The 19,609-nt window shown below is 36.4% G+C and overlaps 2 protein-coding genes across 2 annotated transcripts; both read right to left on the bottom strand.

The window, feature by feature from the left end:
- Positions 1–4,566: 4,566 nt before the first annotated feature.
- Positions 4,567–6,225, bottom strand: nmbb (neuromedin Bb). The gene is given in 5 exon segments (XM_030130267.1): positions 4,567–4,873; positions 4,959–5,023; positions 5,026–5,130; positions 5,133–5,144; positions 5,471–6,225. Coding segments are annotated over 5 exon segments (402 nt in total). The 5' UTR covers positions 5,637–6,225; the 3' UTR covers positions 4,567–4,819.
- A 1,240-nt stretch (positions 6,226–7,465) lies between these two features.
- Positions 7,466–13,766, bottom strand: sec11a (SEC11 homolog A, signal peptidase complex subunit). The gene is made up of 6 exons (XM_030130258.1): positions 13,595–13,766; positions 13,014–13,123; positions 10,225–10,374; positions 9,503–9,622; positions 8,289–8,345; positions 7,466–8,199 (listed from the first exon to the last, which is right to left on the bottom strand). The coding sequence occupies exons 1-6, from the start codon at positions 13,643–13,645 to the stop codon at positions 8,115–8,117; spliced, it is 573 nt and encodes a 190-aa protein (XP_029986118.1). The 5' UTR covers positions 13,646–13,766; the 3' UTR covers positions 7,466–8,114.
- Positions 13,767–19,609: the final 5,843 nt, after the last annotated feature.

The raw sequence follows: 19,609 nt of genomic DNA, 5'->3' as shown, positions 1-19,609 counted from the left end.
TTTTCCATTTTACATTAATTTTAACTTTAGGATCTGGATCTGCTTCTCTCTTTTAATTAATTTAGATTTAATGGACTTTATTATGTTTTTTTTTAACTTTACATTATTATATTTAGTTTCATTTAATTTTATTTATTGTTATTTTATTTTGGGTGAAATTATGTCTCTGTCCTGGGATTCTCGCGGGTGTTAATTACTACACACGACCTGAAACTCATGAGGTAGGACAACTGCATCATATGTTATTTTCCACTCTTAAGTCACCAACGAAGAAAAATTCAGCCAAAAGTGTTTGTTGGCTGTAGTTTTCAAGATGGAATACTGGGTCAAAATTGGAAATTCTGTGAAGGAATGTGTATTACTCCAAAGAAATCTTTGTATTTAAGTTACCACTTCTTTCTTCTTTCTTTCTTTCCCTTTTCTTTCTTTCTTTTTCTTTCTTTCTTTCTTCTTCTTTCTTCTTTCTTTCTTTCTTTTAGGATCCCCATTAGCTGTACCATAGATACAGCTATTCTTCCATTCTTCCTGGGGTCCTTAAAATAATCTTTACAACTTGTCAGTGCAAATAACATACAAAACAATTTCATATTCTACATAACACACAAAAAAACAGACAAAAATACAGACACGACAGCTCCTTTAGATTAGCAGCGGTATAGTATATACTGTGCATATATTCAGTTAACCCAGGTATCAATCATCTATGGTCAATAGATGTTTCTTGACTGATTTCTAAAATTTCATTTGCAAATAACATACAATATAATCATACAAAACAATTGTCACATTCTACATAACATACAAAAAAACAGACAAAATACAAACATGACTACTGTCTTGCACCTTAGAATATATTCACTTTCACTTCCCTTTAGATTTAAATATCTGGTGGTATAAATATACTGTATACAAACGTATGTATGTATGTAAAAACAATTCAACATTTTACAGTCATCTAATGAGCAGTTTTTTATTTAGTTTTCCAACACATCCTATTAAAGTCCAATGCAAGATTTTGCACATTTTATCTCTCAAGCAGATAATTTCCTGCAGACCAGGATACGTTAAAATGGGCAGACATCATGTGTATTAAGTGTTTAGCCAGAGGGTGGCAGTGCATCAGCCTTTAAACCATAACCTTATGAGGAAGGCATCAGTATATCAGGCTTAAATAAATTTCAACACAATGAGAAAATAAAACGAATGTAAGCATCACATGTACTGTGCTGCCACTTTTTAACTTACAGCTGCAAAATGTATACTACCTGTGAGGCAGGATGGGATTATTTCATTACAAGTGCATTCCCTCAGGGAATGCCATTATAATGTCTGAACTGTTGCCTTTAGTCTTGTTTTTATTGAGTAAAACCTTCCACATTGTCTTTACCAGCATTTAGTGTTTGAAACACAACCAGAGTGAAATTTTACTGATTCAACCTGAAGCTGAGGCTGTTGCCACTGACACCACATACATCCAAATGGTCAATTATGTATCAGCCTTTTGGCTACAATTTGAGTCATTATTCAAGACAACAAAATAAAATAAACAAAAAAAAAAAATTCCCTAACCCATAAAGACCCAAACATGCCCACAGCAAACAAAACCATCTACTGATCTAACACTGTTTAATACCTGTTGATCCTCTAATCCTATCAATATATGTAAATAATTGGTATAAAATACAGTTATTCATCTTTGCATGGTCATCAGATATGACCCATTGGACATACATAGGTTCCGTAGTTTCCATGGAAACACTGTCATCTTCTACAACATTGATTCACTAGTAAAACCCATGGAGTTTGGATGAATGACAGTGGATGGACACACTGGGTTTATGTTCGTTAATGAGATATTTTGATGAAAATGTTAGTTTTTCTTCAGTTTTTCTCTGTTTTGATATAATAATCCTCAACTTTACTCTAAGCTTTTATGAACATCTACATGATCAGTACATTAAATATTGGAAAATATCAGATTCTTACTGGAAAAAATGCAAACTACAGAGGATAGTTATATAATAAATGTTGACAAATCACTTCAGAAATGTTAAATATAGAGAAAAATAATAATAATTGGGAACTACCACAAAAGTAGCACTGGGTCTTTATGAGTTAATAATACACTACTCTGTATGAAATTAATCACCCTACAGTTTGTGTAAAATATATAAATGTAGGAGATGAATGAGAAGGCTATTTCTTTGATCATGGATCATTTAGAAATAACAGTTTTATTTATAATAGAAGCCAACTGTCTTTTTTCCTGTTTTCACTTTTTGCTTGAAAAGCATGAAATTCGACTTCAGGCTGTGACAAATTATGATAACCTTTATCGTAGATATGTTTAAGATTAAGTTTCCTATCATCATTTTGCCACTATATCACCATTAATACAGAAAACAGCATAACATCACAATTGTTTTTTTTGTTTTTTTTTTGGTCAAAATGCTCCCTTGTGACATACCAAACACATGTACTTCAAGAGCATTTATAGTGAATCCAACCACACATCAACAAATGATACACAGCAAATTGTGTTGCCTGATTATTAATTCATGAAGAAATAAAGAGATTACAGATCCCCAGGGGACAGTAAATTTGTTATGGCAGCAGATAACAAGCCATACTGTGGATTTTCTTTCCAGCTTTTTAAAAATGCCAGATGGCAAATCTTTGTCATTCTAAAAATAGTAATAATGATAATTTAAAAAAACCTAAATCAAATATCATTATAAACCCCTGTTCAGCCTCTATATAAGCCAGTCAGTGTCTTTATTTGCTACAAATGCATCCTACTAGATAATGCATGTTGGTTCGATTGATGTTGCACCACAGGAGGGTGTTTTAGCCTCTCATGCTATCGTTCAATGGCACCACAGGTACAATGCCGCTAGTTTAGGAAATTCTCTTTTTAGGAAATTCAGTGAGCACAGACAGCTAAATTAATTCTCTGTTTCTACAGAACTTATGCATGCCATGGGAGATCTGTGCACATTTACAATACAATTAACACCGCAACTACTCAGATCTGAATGATCAAACCCTGAGAGGTCACTTATGTTCAGTTTCATTTCATCCACAGAAACAGTGAATACTCCCGCTGATAGATAATACAGTATCAACACATTAACCTCTTTAAGATCCCAATATGCAGAATTACAAGTGAAGTCACATATTTCAGAGGTAATTCATACAAATTTGTCTCACCCTGTATTGCGAGGCTCATTACAACATGATGTTCTCAAGAGTAAATCTTCAAAATTACATCCATTACAAAACTGAGCAACAGCTTGCACTTTTACCAATGAATACTGAAGAACATGTTTTCCAGATTGTCCTCTCAGAACCATAAAAAGTTTTAAGATAAGCTTGAATCCCTTCTTAAGTCCAGGGACCTCAATTGAGTGAATGTTTATCATCAAATTGTGCCCATTTTACCTGTAGCCTACTAACCTACAATTCTACAATCTTCTGCCACTTAACTGTTGCTAGGAAATCAGCTGCTGTGTGGCAAAAATAAGAAACAGAATTTGAGAATGGGGAAACAAAAAAAACAACTAGACAAAAATGTGTTTGGGGTCATGGATTATTATTAAGGTTCAGAACCATGTCCTAAATACACATCCTAAAGTGTTCTTTGCTTTGGTCATTCTGAATTTTGCTTATTGTCCCACATTATGTCAGTTAAACAATGTTCCTCTGACCTGTGGTAAATTGTTCCACAACTGTCCTCACTCTGAAGTTATCTGTTTTTTCTTGTCTTTATTTTTTTTTTTGCATGGGCAGAGGATTCTGCACTTTGAATGATGTCAACAACAGACATTGTGGGAGTGATATTGAAATAGCTGTTGCTACCATTTAACAATGCAGTGGCTTTGCCCACGGCCAGTGATCTAAGTACCATCTCACCTTTATTGATCCTGAGAACAGATCATTCCTTTATGCAAAAAAAGACATAAAACACCATATTGATGTATGAAGGTCAAATTCAGGAAGGTGAAGCTAAAAAAGTATTTATATAATCTGCTACATTTGTATTTATGTAAGTACTATTTGGATATTTTCCATTTTCCTCACCCAGCTTTCATGTACATATACTGAATAATCAACTGTTGAGTCAAACAGACATAGAACATAGAAGTTTTCAAGTTTTCCTAAGTAAAGACTTGTTAAATATGTGCAACATGTTTTGTACTCCAAGTTTTTGAAGGTGAAGCTTTTTTTTAACCCACAACTAATGTAAGAATGAGTTACTCCATTCCATTACAAGGCAGACATTGATACAATAAACTTATTTCGTATTTTTCAATGTCATGTTCAGAAATATATATATATATATATATATATATATATATATATATATATATATATATATATTATATATATATAGAGAGAGAGAGAGAGAGAGAGAGGAGAGAGAGAGAGAGAGAGAGAGAGAGAGAGAGAGAGAGAGAGGTATATGGAAGTGATTGTTTCATACAAATTATCATTTGTCTATCGGTTTGGGTGTCCATTCAGCAAAACCTTGTACGATTTATCTGTCACAGATCACGGTCACAGCAGTGCAAATAATTATTTATTTAATATAAATAACTTTAAACAACAACACAATGTTCAGTATCATCATGAAAATAAATTGAAAAACCCTCTACTTGTATTGCAATTGACACATGAGATGTGAATATGACAGTTACAGGAAATTACAATCATGATAAGCAGGAGACTGTTTACGGTGGGTGACTCATTTATTTTAACCACTGAGGCCAGGTGACCTCGGATCCGTTCTCATGCGTGCCAGACCCCTACATCCTTTGTATCACTTTGTGTTTTGGATATAGCTTTCTAAAATCTTCATCAACCAGTCCGCCTCCTAAAAAAGAACGCATGAGATTACTTCCAGTCGAGATTTATCGTTTCGGCCATTTATTGAATAGGAATAAAAAGACTGACTTCACCTGGCTTTCGGAGCGGCTCTCTTGTGGAGCCATCTGCGCCTCCAACGCCATCCGAAGGAACTCTGGAAAAGCTCCCCCAGAGCGGTCTGCTCTGCGGGCAGGGAGACTTCTGGAGCATGGATGCTCTGCCCTTCAGATGAAGGCAGCAGTGGGGTGTCCATCACACTCTTTTACCCATGAAATGTCCTTTAGGAAAAACAAAGTGTCAACATTACCCGGGTGAACATGACATTTTGCAAATGAATAAACTATAATTTCACTTATGGAAAACATTTCAGTCATTCACATTAATGTTATTTTCAGCCTCACTTGTGGATTATATGTGTTCACAATAATTAAAGAAAGCATCAACAGTAACAGATTGGATTTCCATAAACGCTCCCCAGTCGGTCCTATGGAACAGATGATCTCCAGCTTTCTAATTCTACCAACTTTCTTAAACATTCTACTAACATACTGAATCAGCGTTAGACGGAAACATCGATAAGTCCGTAAATGTCAAGTGGTCTTACCCGTTGCCCAAAGATTGCCTCTTGGATTCACTTTAATTTTTGCAACTTTATTCCTAAGCTCAGTCAAGTCAAAAACTCACAGCAGCAGTAAAAGGCATAAAAGAAATAAGACAAGATAAGCAAATAAGCCACAGTGGCAAACATTGTTCAGTGTAAACCCTTTCATCTCAACGCGGGTGTCGAACTGTCCTCCAGGGCGCAAACGTCCAAGTGACTCCTGTTGCTACTGGGTTTGCTCACACGCATCCCACTTATATACAGCCTGTCCTGGACGGGGTGGGCTCAGTTTGTGTTGCGTGTTTTCATTTTGGGCGGCTGCGTAAGTGGAAATGTGAGTCATTCGACTCATTATCAAGCTTTCATTGGAACCGTTGTGCGTCTTTTACGCATGGCACAACTCTTCTTAAACTCGGTGTGCGCGCGCAAAAACGATCATCTCAGTTCCTCAGTTGTACAAGCATGATAAAACTGAAAGATTTGGCCACGGCTGATTCTGTTAAATTGTATTTCCCCTGTCCGTTGAAATAATTCAGAATCTCTTGGGGTGCTTCTCTAAAGGATGCTGAATCATCTGTGGTATGTCTTTCAGGACGTTTCCTCTGGGTAGGCTACACTTTCATTATTTAAATTATCCTTAATTCCATTCATAAACATACACATACTGACAGGATATATAGATGATTGTGTATCATTGTGATAAACTGTATGAGCCATAAAGAGCACAGGTGATAGTTGCTTCCATCAAGGGCAACACAAAGCAATTTCCAGCCCCCCCGTGCGCCTCTGCCTGGCCCTTCCAGTGAGAACCATGACATTTGGCCAGTTGCAGCATGCTGCTGTGATCGCCATCCGTCCTCTGAGGACAGAACCTGCTGGTTCCTGCTGCTAATTTAGAGCTGATAAGACAGACTGCCTCTTTGTCACTTCAGGGTGCTAAAGTTGCAAGTTAGGTGAGGGAGATGCAGCTGTATCTTGCTCTTTTCATAACCTTTGGTATTCACACGCATATACTTGTGATTTCAGTCATTCCACACATTAGAATGTCACTGTAATTAGAATGTTGACTGACCGTCACTGCGTCACTGCTCCACTTCACAGATAGGATTAACAGAACCATGGGTTTGTTCTACACTACGTTCTCCTTATGAGATGAATATTTGGATCATTTCAGATTTTTTTCAACAATTACAAACATTTCAAGGGTTGAAATTAATTTCCCAGACTGTGTGAAGTATTGGGTTCATCTGTGTTGAACGTCCGAAAGTGATAAATGCCCATTTCCACTGACAAACCCACACAAACTTTAAAAAAAAACCTGTTTGAGTTTCAGTGATCATAGACTACTTTATATAACTTTTGTCTAATCACTTACATCACAACCACTATATGCTGTTTGATACCATGCTGCAAATAGCATGAGTATAACACTGCTGAAACTGGCTCAATGTTCTTAATGGTCTGATAGACTGCAATCAATTTCTATCAGAATTCAAGTACTTAAATAGAGTTTGAAGTGTCCTTTTGCAGTCTACTGGACCATATTATGATTGAATGTTGATCCATACTGTCAGATTACATACTGGTGTTGGATAACTATGGTACGATCCACCTTGATTGTAAGATCATTCAATCTACTTCAATAACATAAGCTAAACAATAAGGGAGAAAGCAGGTCAATTTGGAAAACATGTTTGCTCAGATGTACACTTGAAAAGCCCGGTACCCCTTCACTGACCTTCTGAGTAGTTACAGAGAATATATGAGGGCAGTGGCTGATTTCCTGTTGAATTACACATATCCAGCCTAACTTGGTTTGGGTTGGTATGTTATCATAAAATGTTTAAATGTGTCCTCTACTGGAACATTGAATTATGCTCAAAATGTTTTAAAACACACAGTATCAACAATAACTTCATTATTATATAATTCATCTCAGATTTTAAACCAATTACTACAAGACAATAAGATGTCAGACATGATACAGGATTACTAACAATCCATTAAATGTTCATTTAATACTTAACAGCAATAAATATACAAAAAAATTCCATACCTTGAAAAGATTTTCAGAGTATTGCTTATTATATTAGATAGACATCAGACATACGGCTCCTGTGTACTCAATTCTAAATACAGATTTAGCCACAATAAAACAGTTTAATGCGTTCTACAGCTCCAGATCACAAGCAATCCTTGTTTTTTTTCCCCATCACTGTAGGACGATCGACCTCTGCAGAGACTCAAGAAAACTAGGCGACAAGAAAAAACAGACAATTGAAGACTTACAATAATGGATCATGGATGGTAACCAGATTTCATATTTAATATCTTTCAATTTCAGTTGTCATAAATACTTAACATATCTTTTTCAAAGACAATGAATCAACAGGAAAGAAACAAGACTTAATTTATCTTTCAGAATGTCATTTCACATTCTGTGGATAACAAGTAAGATCGACTTCAGCCTAAATCTAGCCTAGTTCCCTCACAAAAATATTTTTAAAAGCTTGGATTTTTCTTGTGTAAACACCCTATCCACATTTCTACAAAATGTTTGAACAAATGGTACAAAAAAGCCAGTTGGGTTGACAAAGTCTAACTTAATTCTGTTTTGAAAGGCATGACTGAGGTTTCCTGGACGTAGTTAATCCTTCTTGAGTCTTGCAGTTTGGGGTACTTCACTCCCGATGGACCAAAACAAAGAGCCCCAACATGAAGAGAACAGCATACTGAAGAAACAAAACATGGCACGATTAATAATCAGAGGGTTACACTCAGATACTTAAGCTTAAAATCAAACTTAATCCTGTAAACTTACTTTGAACTTGGGGTATCATTCATGAGAATGGTGACAATTCCAATGTATGGCACAAACCTAGAAACAACACAAATCTTCATTGTTAAAAAAAATATAATGGGCACAAATAACATCTGATAAACACTGCTGTAAGTCAGTCCTTCTTTTAAAAAGGTTTTATGGTTTTTAGTAGCATAAGGAATACTGGCCAGGATGCACAGAAATCTGAACAATGAATATTTTTTTTAAAAGTCAAGAAAAAAAAGAACATGTCATATTACAATGCTATTGCCTGCTTAACTGTCTCCTATGTCTGGAAATAACAGATATTAAGATTAAATCTTATCTTTTTCAGACAACTTTGAGAACAGGAAACAAAAACAGCTCCTATAGGTCATTCCATGTGATCACAATGTGTGGCTCTTTGATAAGCAGTGATGGAATACTGATAGCCTTGACATGCATCAAAGGGACACAACGCTTAGATCACAGTCACCTTAGATATAACATATGTAACATTTCTCAATTGTGTATATTGAACTGCAGAAATGTGGCCTTTCGTCTGAACCCACTGATCAATGGAGAGAAAGGACAGGTGGGCAAGTGAGCAATGAGCAAATAGAGAGAGTGAGCACTGATGAGAAAAAAGCCATGAAATAGAAAAATAAAACATTATGTTCTGATTATTTACACAGCAATTTTGCTCTGAAGCACACATAAATTCATGCAGACCATCATAAAAGTCTATGGGATGTTTGTAGGGATGTAAAGAGAATGCTTCTTCCTTTCTCTTTCTTCTACATCCTGCTCAGTACCTCTGGTAGAAGGCGACAGGTGTTTTGTATATACTTTGCCCAGAGTTTTTGCTTTTTCAGAGAACTTCAGTTGTCCAGTTTTTCCATTGTTCCCCTTGCATACCACTGTGCTATGCTGTTATTGGCTTGAAAGGCATAATCACTGCCTAAGGTCAACACCCAAAAACATCCTGAACACCAAAAGGGAAAAAAGAGGAAATAGAAATACAGGCAGAGGGTAGGGTCTCTGTCAGTAAATATACCACTGCACACTGACAGGGGTTTAGAAAAGATGATTGAGATATAGAGGGAGGGATGGGCTCATTAAATTTTGCATCTTTGTTAAAACAACTAAGACTGTACATGGTGGTCACACTGACACCAGTGCCCATGAGCAGTTCTAAGCATTACACATTACTATCACATACTATTGGGACTTACCCTCTAGCTCGTCCCACCACATCTTTTTTCTCCAGCCAGTGTTGACCCTGCTTGTATAGCCCTCTGTCATCCACTGCATTGTTGTCCCCTTTGGTCAAGAACTTAATGTCTCCATTTTCCCTAAGGACACAGAAACACAAGTTTAGACCACAGTACACCAGTTCTCTTTTTCAATGTACCTAGAATAGTCAAGATTAAAGCTACGTATGACATTCATCACCAATTTTTCCTCAAATCTGTAAAATCCGAGTGATAGCCTAAATCTCACAAATCCATTAGTCTTCTGTGATTACGCACCTGAAATACTCCCCTCATGGTGAACAACTTTGAAGTGTACTGTACCCACAAACAATACATTTGTTACATAGCAAACTGAAACCTAAACGAAATCATCACTCAGGTTCTTTTGGGAATCCACACAGCTGCATTGTGGCTTGCAGTGGCAACAAACAGGGGAAGCAACTTCATTGCCTCTTGCTACTGCAGCTGCACGGAACTCCAAAAAAACCCCGAGTGCATTCGAGTGATGGATTTGTGATACTTAGGCTATTGCTCAGGTTTTACAGATTGATGAAAAATTGGTGAACGTCATACGCAACTTTAAACATAAAACACTACACAAGCTTTCTAAATAGTATTTCTTAATGGCCTTTCAACAAAATTCTCAGGTGTGAGAGACAGGCATGAGACTCATAAAGACCAACGACAACAAATGTACATACTTTTCATGGATCTTTAGTACTCTGTGTACTATTGGGATCTCTCTGCCTTCTATCCTGAAAACAACAATCTCTCCGACTCTGATGGGGTCCTCTACTCGGTTGGTCAGAAACAGCAGGTCTCCTCTGTGGAAAGCTGGCTCCATACTCCCACTGAAATTAAATTAAAAGTAGATACACTTCATGAAAAGTTAGCTGGTACAATCTATGTTTCAACACAAAGCTTATAAAAGAAAACCAAACGTGAGGAATTTCTTAAGAAAATGCACTAAAACTTTATTTCTTATAGCATCAAATATTACTTTTTGCTCATTAATTATCAGAACTTGGGAATGGAAGGTTCTTTTGATATTTCATCTAAATGAAACAAAAAAACTGACAAAAAATTAACAGCAGATTAATGAATAAAGAAAACAAAAACTATGAATCGTAACACATTTCCACTTTAATTAGCCTTCCCAACCTTTAACAAATACAACACGTATACAATAAACAAAACAAAAATTGGTGGGCATTTTTTGAGACAGAGAAGAAGAGACAAATATATATGTCTGAACCTCATAACAAAACATCTCAAAGCCAGGCACTAAACCTCAGCACGGATGGACAAATGGAATTAAAATAAATCTATTCATAATGAAGTGAATACACAATGAATTGTCAATCTTTTGTATAATGCAGGTCAAATGTAAATGGGTGTTAAGATGCTCTTTGACAGTTAAATACGCCCAGTGTTTGTTTCTATGTAAAACTGAGAGCAATGCCCACCCATGTTCAATGAGCATTCTTAATCTGGTGCAGTGGAAGTGAAATGTGTGCAGCCTGTTCTAGCAAAGTCACAACTCAATCTTAAGGTTGTGTTCAAACTATTATTACATACTACTACTCATGGTATGAGTCTGGAATATGACAAAACTGATTATCTGCAGCATGATAAAGATAACCACACATATACTCTTCTGGCCAAATCACTCAGTATACCATTTGCACAATATACTGTATATCACAATGCATTACAACCAACATAATCTTCCTCTTCTTCTTTTTACCGATGTCCAGTTGCAATTTGCAAAATTAGAGTTTTAGAGTTTCGACCAGACTTCACTATTTATTTACACACACATTAACTTACATTTATACAGATTAAAAAAAATGCCACAAAAAATAGCCATGAGCTGCAGGAGATGAGTGCCTACAAGTCTAAGAAATTAATGCTGTAGTATGAATTTGATAAGATACGTTTTCTCTATGAATTGCTGCAAAACAACAGCAATTAATATACACTAATTTGTATCACAAATAAGTGAGACTTCACAGTAAAAGCATAACGCTACTTTCTGTAAAGAACTGCAAGCAGCTGACAGGTAAGTGTATGGTTGCATGTGTGACTATATAGCATTATGCACTAACGTTCACATTTGGCCTACTGTTAAAGAACATAGCAAGTATTTTCCACGTATGCAGTAGGGTCAGGTCAAGCAGTGACATGCCTACATGTTTCGTGTTCAGTGAGCTCTAACTTTGTACATATATAACCTATATTAATGTGTGTTACGTATTTCAGTAGGAATTTGTAAGTATTTAAATCCCCTTTAGACAGGGGGTGGCGATTTTTGAGAGATTGTTGAGCGATGAAAAAATGCCCAGATCTCTCAACGGTCTTTCAATGAGCACCTAGCAATCACTAAGATCTCTCAATGATCTCCCAATGATCTCCACAGTCGCCACAGTCTCCTCAAAGTTTTGACTCAGTCCAAAACAATTTCTCAAGGACCGTCCTAAGGAAAGCAATCTCTCAACGAATGCTCAAGGCGCACTCCAGGAACCCTCAACAATCTCATCAATCTCCCAATGATCTCTCAGAAATCTTTCAATGAACGCCAAATTTTTTCCACCCAGAAGGCAGAAGATGGTTTAGAGATCAATGAAGGAATGGGTACAACTATCTCGATGCCCTGCCCCCCCGCCCCGCCTTTTTTTAGGCTTAGGAGATTGTTGAGAGATCAGGCCAATTTTTGATCACTCAATCGCCACCTAACGACCTCCGTGCTGTGTAAAGGGGCCCTTAAACATAGTAAGGATGATGATTGCATAAAATAAAATTTTTGACCAAAATATTCTAAAATGTGCTCAGTAACAGTTTCATCAAAATGTCACTGATTTTGACAAGGTTTACGCCAAAGTGTTTAACATGCAGTTCCCACAGGAAATTCACTTAAATTTGCCGATGATGTATTAAATAACATACTAAGCTACCCTGATGTCAAAATTTAGGAAAATATATTGGAAACTTTTGGACTTATTGACACAGATTTAAAGTAACATGCTTACAATGGGCATAGTGACACGGTTTCAATTCTTGATCCTATTAGCATGTAAGGACCAATGTGTCTAGAAAACAAGTTAAATGTGTTTTATACAAGCATTTATTATACATCCCAGTTATAAGCTAACAAATGAGTGCATGCAAAATAGTATACGAGAAACTTTAATTTTTCTCAGATGATTGTCTTCCCTTGACCTGACCCAGTATGTGCTTCCATGTTTTCCATTGTTTGACAACAGCTTGGGGAAAATATTAACCCCAAAAGTCTCAAGTCTTCTGCATAAACTCAACAGTGCCTTATTTATCATATCATAGTTGTATAAAATAGTTTGTAAAAGGAGCATGTGATGATTATGTTTAAATGCAAAACTTACCATATACACTTTCCTTACAACTACAGGAAACAGTCAGACCATCAGCTTCAATTTATTCCCACCCACAGATGCACAACATCTGTTCAACTTACCTGAGAACAACAACAATTGGACTTTCACTGCCAGTGACAACCATCAGTCCTTTCCAGATCATCAGAGCCGAGGAAACAATCATACCAAAGTTCAGCACCTGGTAATAGAGCTGAAAACACACAAAAAGGCTAAATTAACTAAAGTATTTACAACAATAGAAACCCAGGAAAATATATGTTATTTACTAATGTCTCAACAACAATCAGGTTTTTTTTTTCAGAAGTAAGAAGCTCTTTTCTTGCTCTATCTGTGTGAAATAACAGAAACAGTGCGACTCGTGTGTGAATTCATCTGACGTGGGGTTTTAGCTAACTGTGACATCATTACTGTGGAGTTTAAAAAAAAAAGGACGCAACTAGCTACACTAAAGTCAGGATTTCCGCTTAAATATGACTTCCGGGTGTTTTTAAACTCATCTTATTCAATAAACCGTGAACATGCATAAAATATTACTTTGTCGGTTTCTAACAAGTGTCAGACAAGCTGCTGCATTAAAAAGCGGACCGGCGGCTAGTTAACGTTAGCTCTGGCCATACAAAGAAACAGTCGACACAGAGTAAAATAAACCCGCTTCACCTACCTGCCGCTTATTCATGCGACGAACATCGTCAAGAAAATCTAAGGATAACATTTTTGCAAATACTACTGTGTAGAAAAAGCACCTAAATCACATTAAAACGGTTAAATGTAACGAGCATATGGATGCACGGTCAACCGTAGAAACTTGCATCCGAATCTTCCGGGTAGGCTGAACCGGAAGTCCCGCCCATGTGGGTTGAGGTGTCAGTTCTGGATACGAGAAAGAGGCCAGGGGCTTTCCACCACTGAACACAGACGTGGGATGTGCCTCAGACGAGCTGGTCCACGCAATGCAAAATAGTTTCTTATAATACTGACTCAATTAAGTAATTTTAATCCCTTTATGTGCAACAGATTATTGGAAAATGTTTAATGTTTTATTATCTATGATTTAATGTAATTTTCTGCATTTGTGAAGCACTTTGAATTGCCTTGTGTATGAATGACACCATATAAATAAATTTACCTTGCTTTGAAAACAACAGGACTTCCCAACTATTTCAAAACATAAATTTGTGTCCCAAAGTATGAATTCATGAACTGCTTGAGATTTCTCCACTGTCAAAACATTGTCAACTATCGTATATATTTCAAATGTCCAATAAGTACTGCTACTAAACATACAAATCCTGTTTTTATATGCATATATACATTTCTAGTACTGTGCAAAAGTCCTAGGCCAACATTAGGTTTGTTGGTTTAGGAAAGTTGTGACCACACATATACAATCGTCAGTGTCTGTAGCCTATTAAGATAGAATCTGGATATATGAGCTGTATGTACAGCAGTAAAAACAAATGTTTCATTAAAAATTGCTTCTTCAAACCAAAGTGGTAGTATTTAGTGTGACCTCCCTTTGCACTGAAAGGGATATATTTAACCCCTTTCTTTTATAAGATTTATTGCATACATTTTCTGAAGTTTCATTTGGCACATGTCAAATGTTTCTAACTGTGCTGCTTCATGTAATGGGGTCAGGGATCACAATAAATAGTGACTTTAACCTTAATACCTATTTAGTTCAGTTTTTCTATGTGTTTTTTAAGGCTGTGCACATATTCCTGGTGTTTTTGTTGTATCTGAGAAGAGAATGAGAAATGTCATGTTATGTCATTTCAACTCTGCCAAAAACAATGACGGTAAAAGGTGCCCTAGGACTTTTGCACAGTACTGTATTTTTTTTTTTTTTTAATATTGTCTATTTTATATATATGTATATACTAATCATACATAGGAAAAAAAAATAGATTCCTTCCTTTACATTATATGGGATTGCACTCAATTTTGTTGTACTTTTTTTTTTGTAATCACAATAAAGACTGATCTCATTGTTTTCCATCCATCCATCCATCCATCCATCCATCCATCCATCCATCCATCCTCCATCCATCCATCCATCCATCCATCCATCCATCCATCCATCCATCCATCCATCCATCCATCTGTTTTTCTGAACCATTTAATCCTCATAGAGACTGTGGGGTACCCCCTGGACATGTCACCATGTCATCACAGGGCTGACATATACAGATGATCAATGATTCACTCTTGCAATTATATTTCATCTAGTGTCTTTTACACCATGTTTATCCTTATTGTGTCTTTCACCACTGATGCATCTCCTCTCCTTTTCACAATGTTTTAGTGGGGTCAACATTATAACCTCTCAGAATTCAGAACACTCACTCTTAAGGCCCTTACACACTGGGGGTATGAGGACAAAAGTGTGAAATATTCATGGGAAAATGTTTGCATCAGAACTATTCATGGTGGCATGCAGGTTTGCAACAGCTGCAGCACTTGTTAAGTGAAAAATGGGGAATATATTGGCACCAGGCAGTTGACAGAAATGTCAGTGGAGCCCACATCACCATCAACACCACTTGGATCCTTGTCTGTAGCCTGTGTGATCCAGTGTCCTCTGTTCCTGTGGCTATGTCCAGTGTCCAGGTAAAAGGACACATGCTCTTATCCTCACTGTCCAGTCTAGGTGTTTGCTGATGCTCAACATGTTGTCCTTCATGTATTTTCCTCTGTATTGAGACCCAATAAAAACAGCTGAGACAACATTTTGGGTCCTGACTTAAGTTTGGGAAGCATACGGTTACATCAAAACAATTTATTCTTCCAAAAACAAGAACGCTATCAAAACAAAAAGCTTATTCACCTCCTGTATATATTTGTATGTAATATCCCCCTGGAATTTTAATTTGTCATGTTATGGTTACCCTATTCACCATACAACATTTGTCAAATTGATGCCACCTGACTTTGCTCTCTTCTGTTAGTACTCACTGCACAGTAAAGAAAGAAAGAAAGAAAGAGAATACATGAAATAAAAATCTCAATTGTTAAAAAACAATCAAATCACAACTGGAATGTTGGCCTACAGTATACAACCAGAAAAGTCTGCAGGTTTAAGGCACAGTGGTGATAAAATGGAAGTTATTGTGCTGCGAATGATCAGTGATTTTTGTATGTTTACCACTGCCAGGAGGTATTGTGATCACTTTGCTTTGTGTGTGTGCGTGTTTGTTTGTTTGTTAGCAAGATAACTCAAAAAGTTATGGACGGATTTTCATGAAATGTTCAGGAGATGTTGATATTGGCACAAGGAAGAAATGATTAAATTTTGGTGTTGATGGGGGGGGGGCTGATCTCTCTTGGCGGAGGTCTGCGCTCTCCGAGTGCTTTTCTTGTTTTAGATTCTTTTTACAGCTGCTTTATTGAATATATTGCATTCATAGATATAGATTAAGGCTGAATGTAACTTTACATGCTGTATGATAATTTACTAACAGTGATGCATCATGTTCTATAAACTCATCATATGCCTGTAGCTTTGCTGTCCTCTGAGAATCAGGAATCTGTGAAAGGTCAAGGTCTCATATCTCAGAGACGCAGCCGTCTTCTGGGGAATAACTCTCAAGAGTAACCTCCCGGGAGGGGAATGTTTTCCGGAAGAACCTCATGGGACTCTTGAGGCGGTGTTCTGTACAGTTAAGTAACCTTTTAATGCCTGCAAAGAATAGAACCAAATGGGAATGTTCACGAACTGAATGGGGGTCCCTGTGTGTGGGGACCATGTATCATTCATACTGTTTGCAGAATGATATTGCAGACCAGTAGTTTACTGATGTGTCTGAGACCTGCTGGTCCAGTCTGTTGAGTAGGTGGACACAAACATATCTCTGTGTTGGTCTGCAGAGATAAGGACACACATACTGATAAAGATATTCAGTGCCATGACGTGTGTGTGTATGTGTGTGTGTGTGTGGGGGCTCTTTAGCTTTATGTTCCATTTAATGTCAAGCAGTGTACAATGGGTTTAAACAGATCACTGGAAAAAACATACTTGCGCTTCTGCTACAATTACACCTATAATATGTAGTTAATTAGTCTGAACCAATACAATAAGGTTGTATGCAAGTAGAGTCGTGTGGAAACTGTTGCATCACATGATAATTGTCTTTGGCTGGTCATTAGAGCTATTGTTTTACAAAAAAAAAAAAAAATGTGGATCAGGACAGATTATTCAACAAACAAAAGGTCAAGCTTTGGCAAAAACAATCACATTAACAGCAGAATAACCCACTGTAAGGCTCAGCCAGAAAACAAATAATCATCACAGAGACTCAGCAGATTGGTATCATAAAGCAAACAACCACCAGTTAAAACAGTAATTATGAGTTTCTAATTTATGACTTTTTAATAACTGTGTTTAATGCTCTGTAAACATTATTCTGCAAATAAAACTTTACCTATAGTGAACAGAGGTGAGTTTACTTTCCACTACAACCTTATTAACACTGCCTCATAATCAGTACTGTCTCCATCTCATAAATAAACATTTTGGGTTGACAAATGAAGGCATAAATAAACACTAATTATTAACTGCTTTCTTTACTGCAGTCCACATCTAATTTCCTGTGGGAAGGGCTATGACCCGAGTAAGTGATAAACTTAATCTAGAGGCTGCTCACCCTGAGGCCCACAGCTGTTTTTGGTTGTTGACTCATAAACATGTTTCACACATGTTCCAGCTATAAATAAGAGGCTGCTGTCACTATTGTCATAGATACTATTTTATTTCTTTGCTTACATGTTCCTTTCAGTTTCATTGTGTGTTGTTTCTTCTTGATTGTATGTGTTTTCCATGATTGTTTTTTTTTTTTTTTTTTTTTCAATACTGTTTAGTTTTCCCATTGCCACCGTATTCACAGGGCAACAGTGTCAAAACATATGGTTTATACTATACCATCATCACCACTATCTTTTTTCTTTTGGGAAATTAACTTGTAATAACTTGTAATTTAAAGTACTTTTATTAATCATTAAACATACCAACACTAGAAGTTTTAAAAATGCAATCTCTAAACATATTCAAATACATATAGTCCACCGTGAGTCTGTGAGTTATTATGTATATTTGTAAACGCTTTTCACAGATTTTCCAATTTTACATTTTATGTCAAATTGTATGTACTGTATGTATATAATATGACTGCTGTAGCCAAACAGAATTTCATGGTAGGTATCTGTTGTTCAGAATAATTTGGATTATCTAAGAGTATTTAATATTTCTTTCATTCTTCAGTTTGTTTGTTTGTTGTTTGTTGTTGTTTGTTTCTTCTCTTTCTTTCTTTCTTTCTTTCTTTCTTTCTTCTTTCTTTCTTTCTTTCTTTCTTCTTTCTTTCTTCTAACAGGGCTCACTTGATTCCCATGTGTCACTTCACTGAACCATATGACTGTAATTGAACATTTTAACTTGTAGACCCTTTACTTTGTGCAGAAGAAATCTAATATGGCCCTACATCGTGTGCATATTCATGCAGTGAATGACTTTGGTTGTATTTACTAAACAATAATATCATTCAGATTTCATTTTTCACATTGTCCTATGAGAGGAAATGAGGTAAGATATGCATCAGAATGCCATTATTTCATAGTCAGCAAAAGCTTGCTGTGATACTCCGTTCAACTCAGCACTGACAGTTCAACCTCAGCGATGGCAAAGAGACCAGTGGCAGCCTGCGACTTTTGGTGGAGTAGAGATAAAACTTTTTTTCAAATGCCAATAGTCTGTGGCATTTAGGGATGTGTGCTCCTTTTCATGTAATCTGCAACATGGTCACGGCACGGCGGCCTGCTAATGCTAATTGAGGTCAGTTAGGAATAACAATATGAAGTCAGAATCACAGGAAGCCTTATGAGAGGTTGGGTCTCAGACACCACAGTTGCCTGCCTTTGTTTCCCATTCTTTTAAAATATTATTTAATGAGATTTTGTTGGCTATTGTCCTGATTTTGCTCCTCATGTGCTACCATTAGAGATATCAATAATATCCAGGTAATTGCACAAAATATTATAATGCTCGGTGTTTACAGAATTCAGCCTTTACCAACAATCTTTGTCTTTCTGTTGCTATTTTAACTGATTTCTGTGAAACTATCAAAATAAAATGCAAATAAGATTATTTCTGTAGAGCATAATTTTACATATTCCACATAATATGGAATGTGACACAGGCTGAAAATGTGTCTAATGTGCTAAAGACCCAGGCTCTCACAGTGGGCTCTTGACATTAACTCAACATTATGTGTATTAAATAAAATGGCAGGTTACTTAGGCCTAAATATACACGCAAAATTTCTGTAGTTGGGGACTAACAATTCTCTCATTTGCTGTGCTTTATCATGAATATTAAGGCTGAGAGTATTCCCATGATCCAGTGCTTTTTATTCCGTCACATTCCGTCAGAGCTACTCCGTGCTGCATGAAGAGCTGTGCCAATGCATATTTTTCTCGTAATTTCCTTCACTTCACTCATAATTTTTCTGTCATGTCTTGCTGGAAATTCACAGAGATTAAGGTATGTGTCAGAGATAATTCCCCTCAGATAATTGTGATTCAAGAAGATTGTATTATTTTTTCTTATCTATCTATCTATCTATCTATCTATCTAATCTATCTATCTATCTATCTATCTATCTATCTATCTATCTATCTATCTATC

This window comes from Sphaeramia orbicularis, chromosome 3, assembly GCF_902148855.1.
Source record: "Sphaeramia orbicularis chromosome 3, fSphaOr1.1, whole genome shotgun sequence".
NCBI lineage: Eukaryota > Metazoa > Chordata > Actinopteri > Kurtiformes > Apogonidae > Sphaeramia > Sphaeramia orbicularis.
Note: the sequence above shows the minus strand (reverse complement) of the source record. Positions and strands in the feature narration are given on the sequence as shown.

What these genes read in the sequence shown, in the direction of transcription:
- sec11a (XM_030130258.1), bottom strand. Translation starts at nt 13,645, where the DNA reads ATGTTATCCTTAGATTTTCTTGACGATGTTCGTCGCATGAATAAGCGG. An exon ending in CCAATTGTTGTTGTTCTCAG is followed by an intron (nt 10,375 to 13,013) that starts GTAAGTTGAACA and finishes ATTTAATTTCAG; the next exon opens with TGGGAGTATGGAGCCAGCTT. An exon ending in GTGGTGGGACGAGCTAGAGG is followed by an intron (nt 8,346 to 9,502) that starts GTAAGTCCCAAT and finishes TGTTGTTTCTAG; the next exon opens with GTTTGTGCCATACATTGGAA.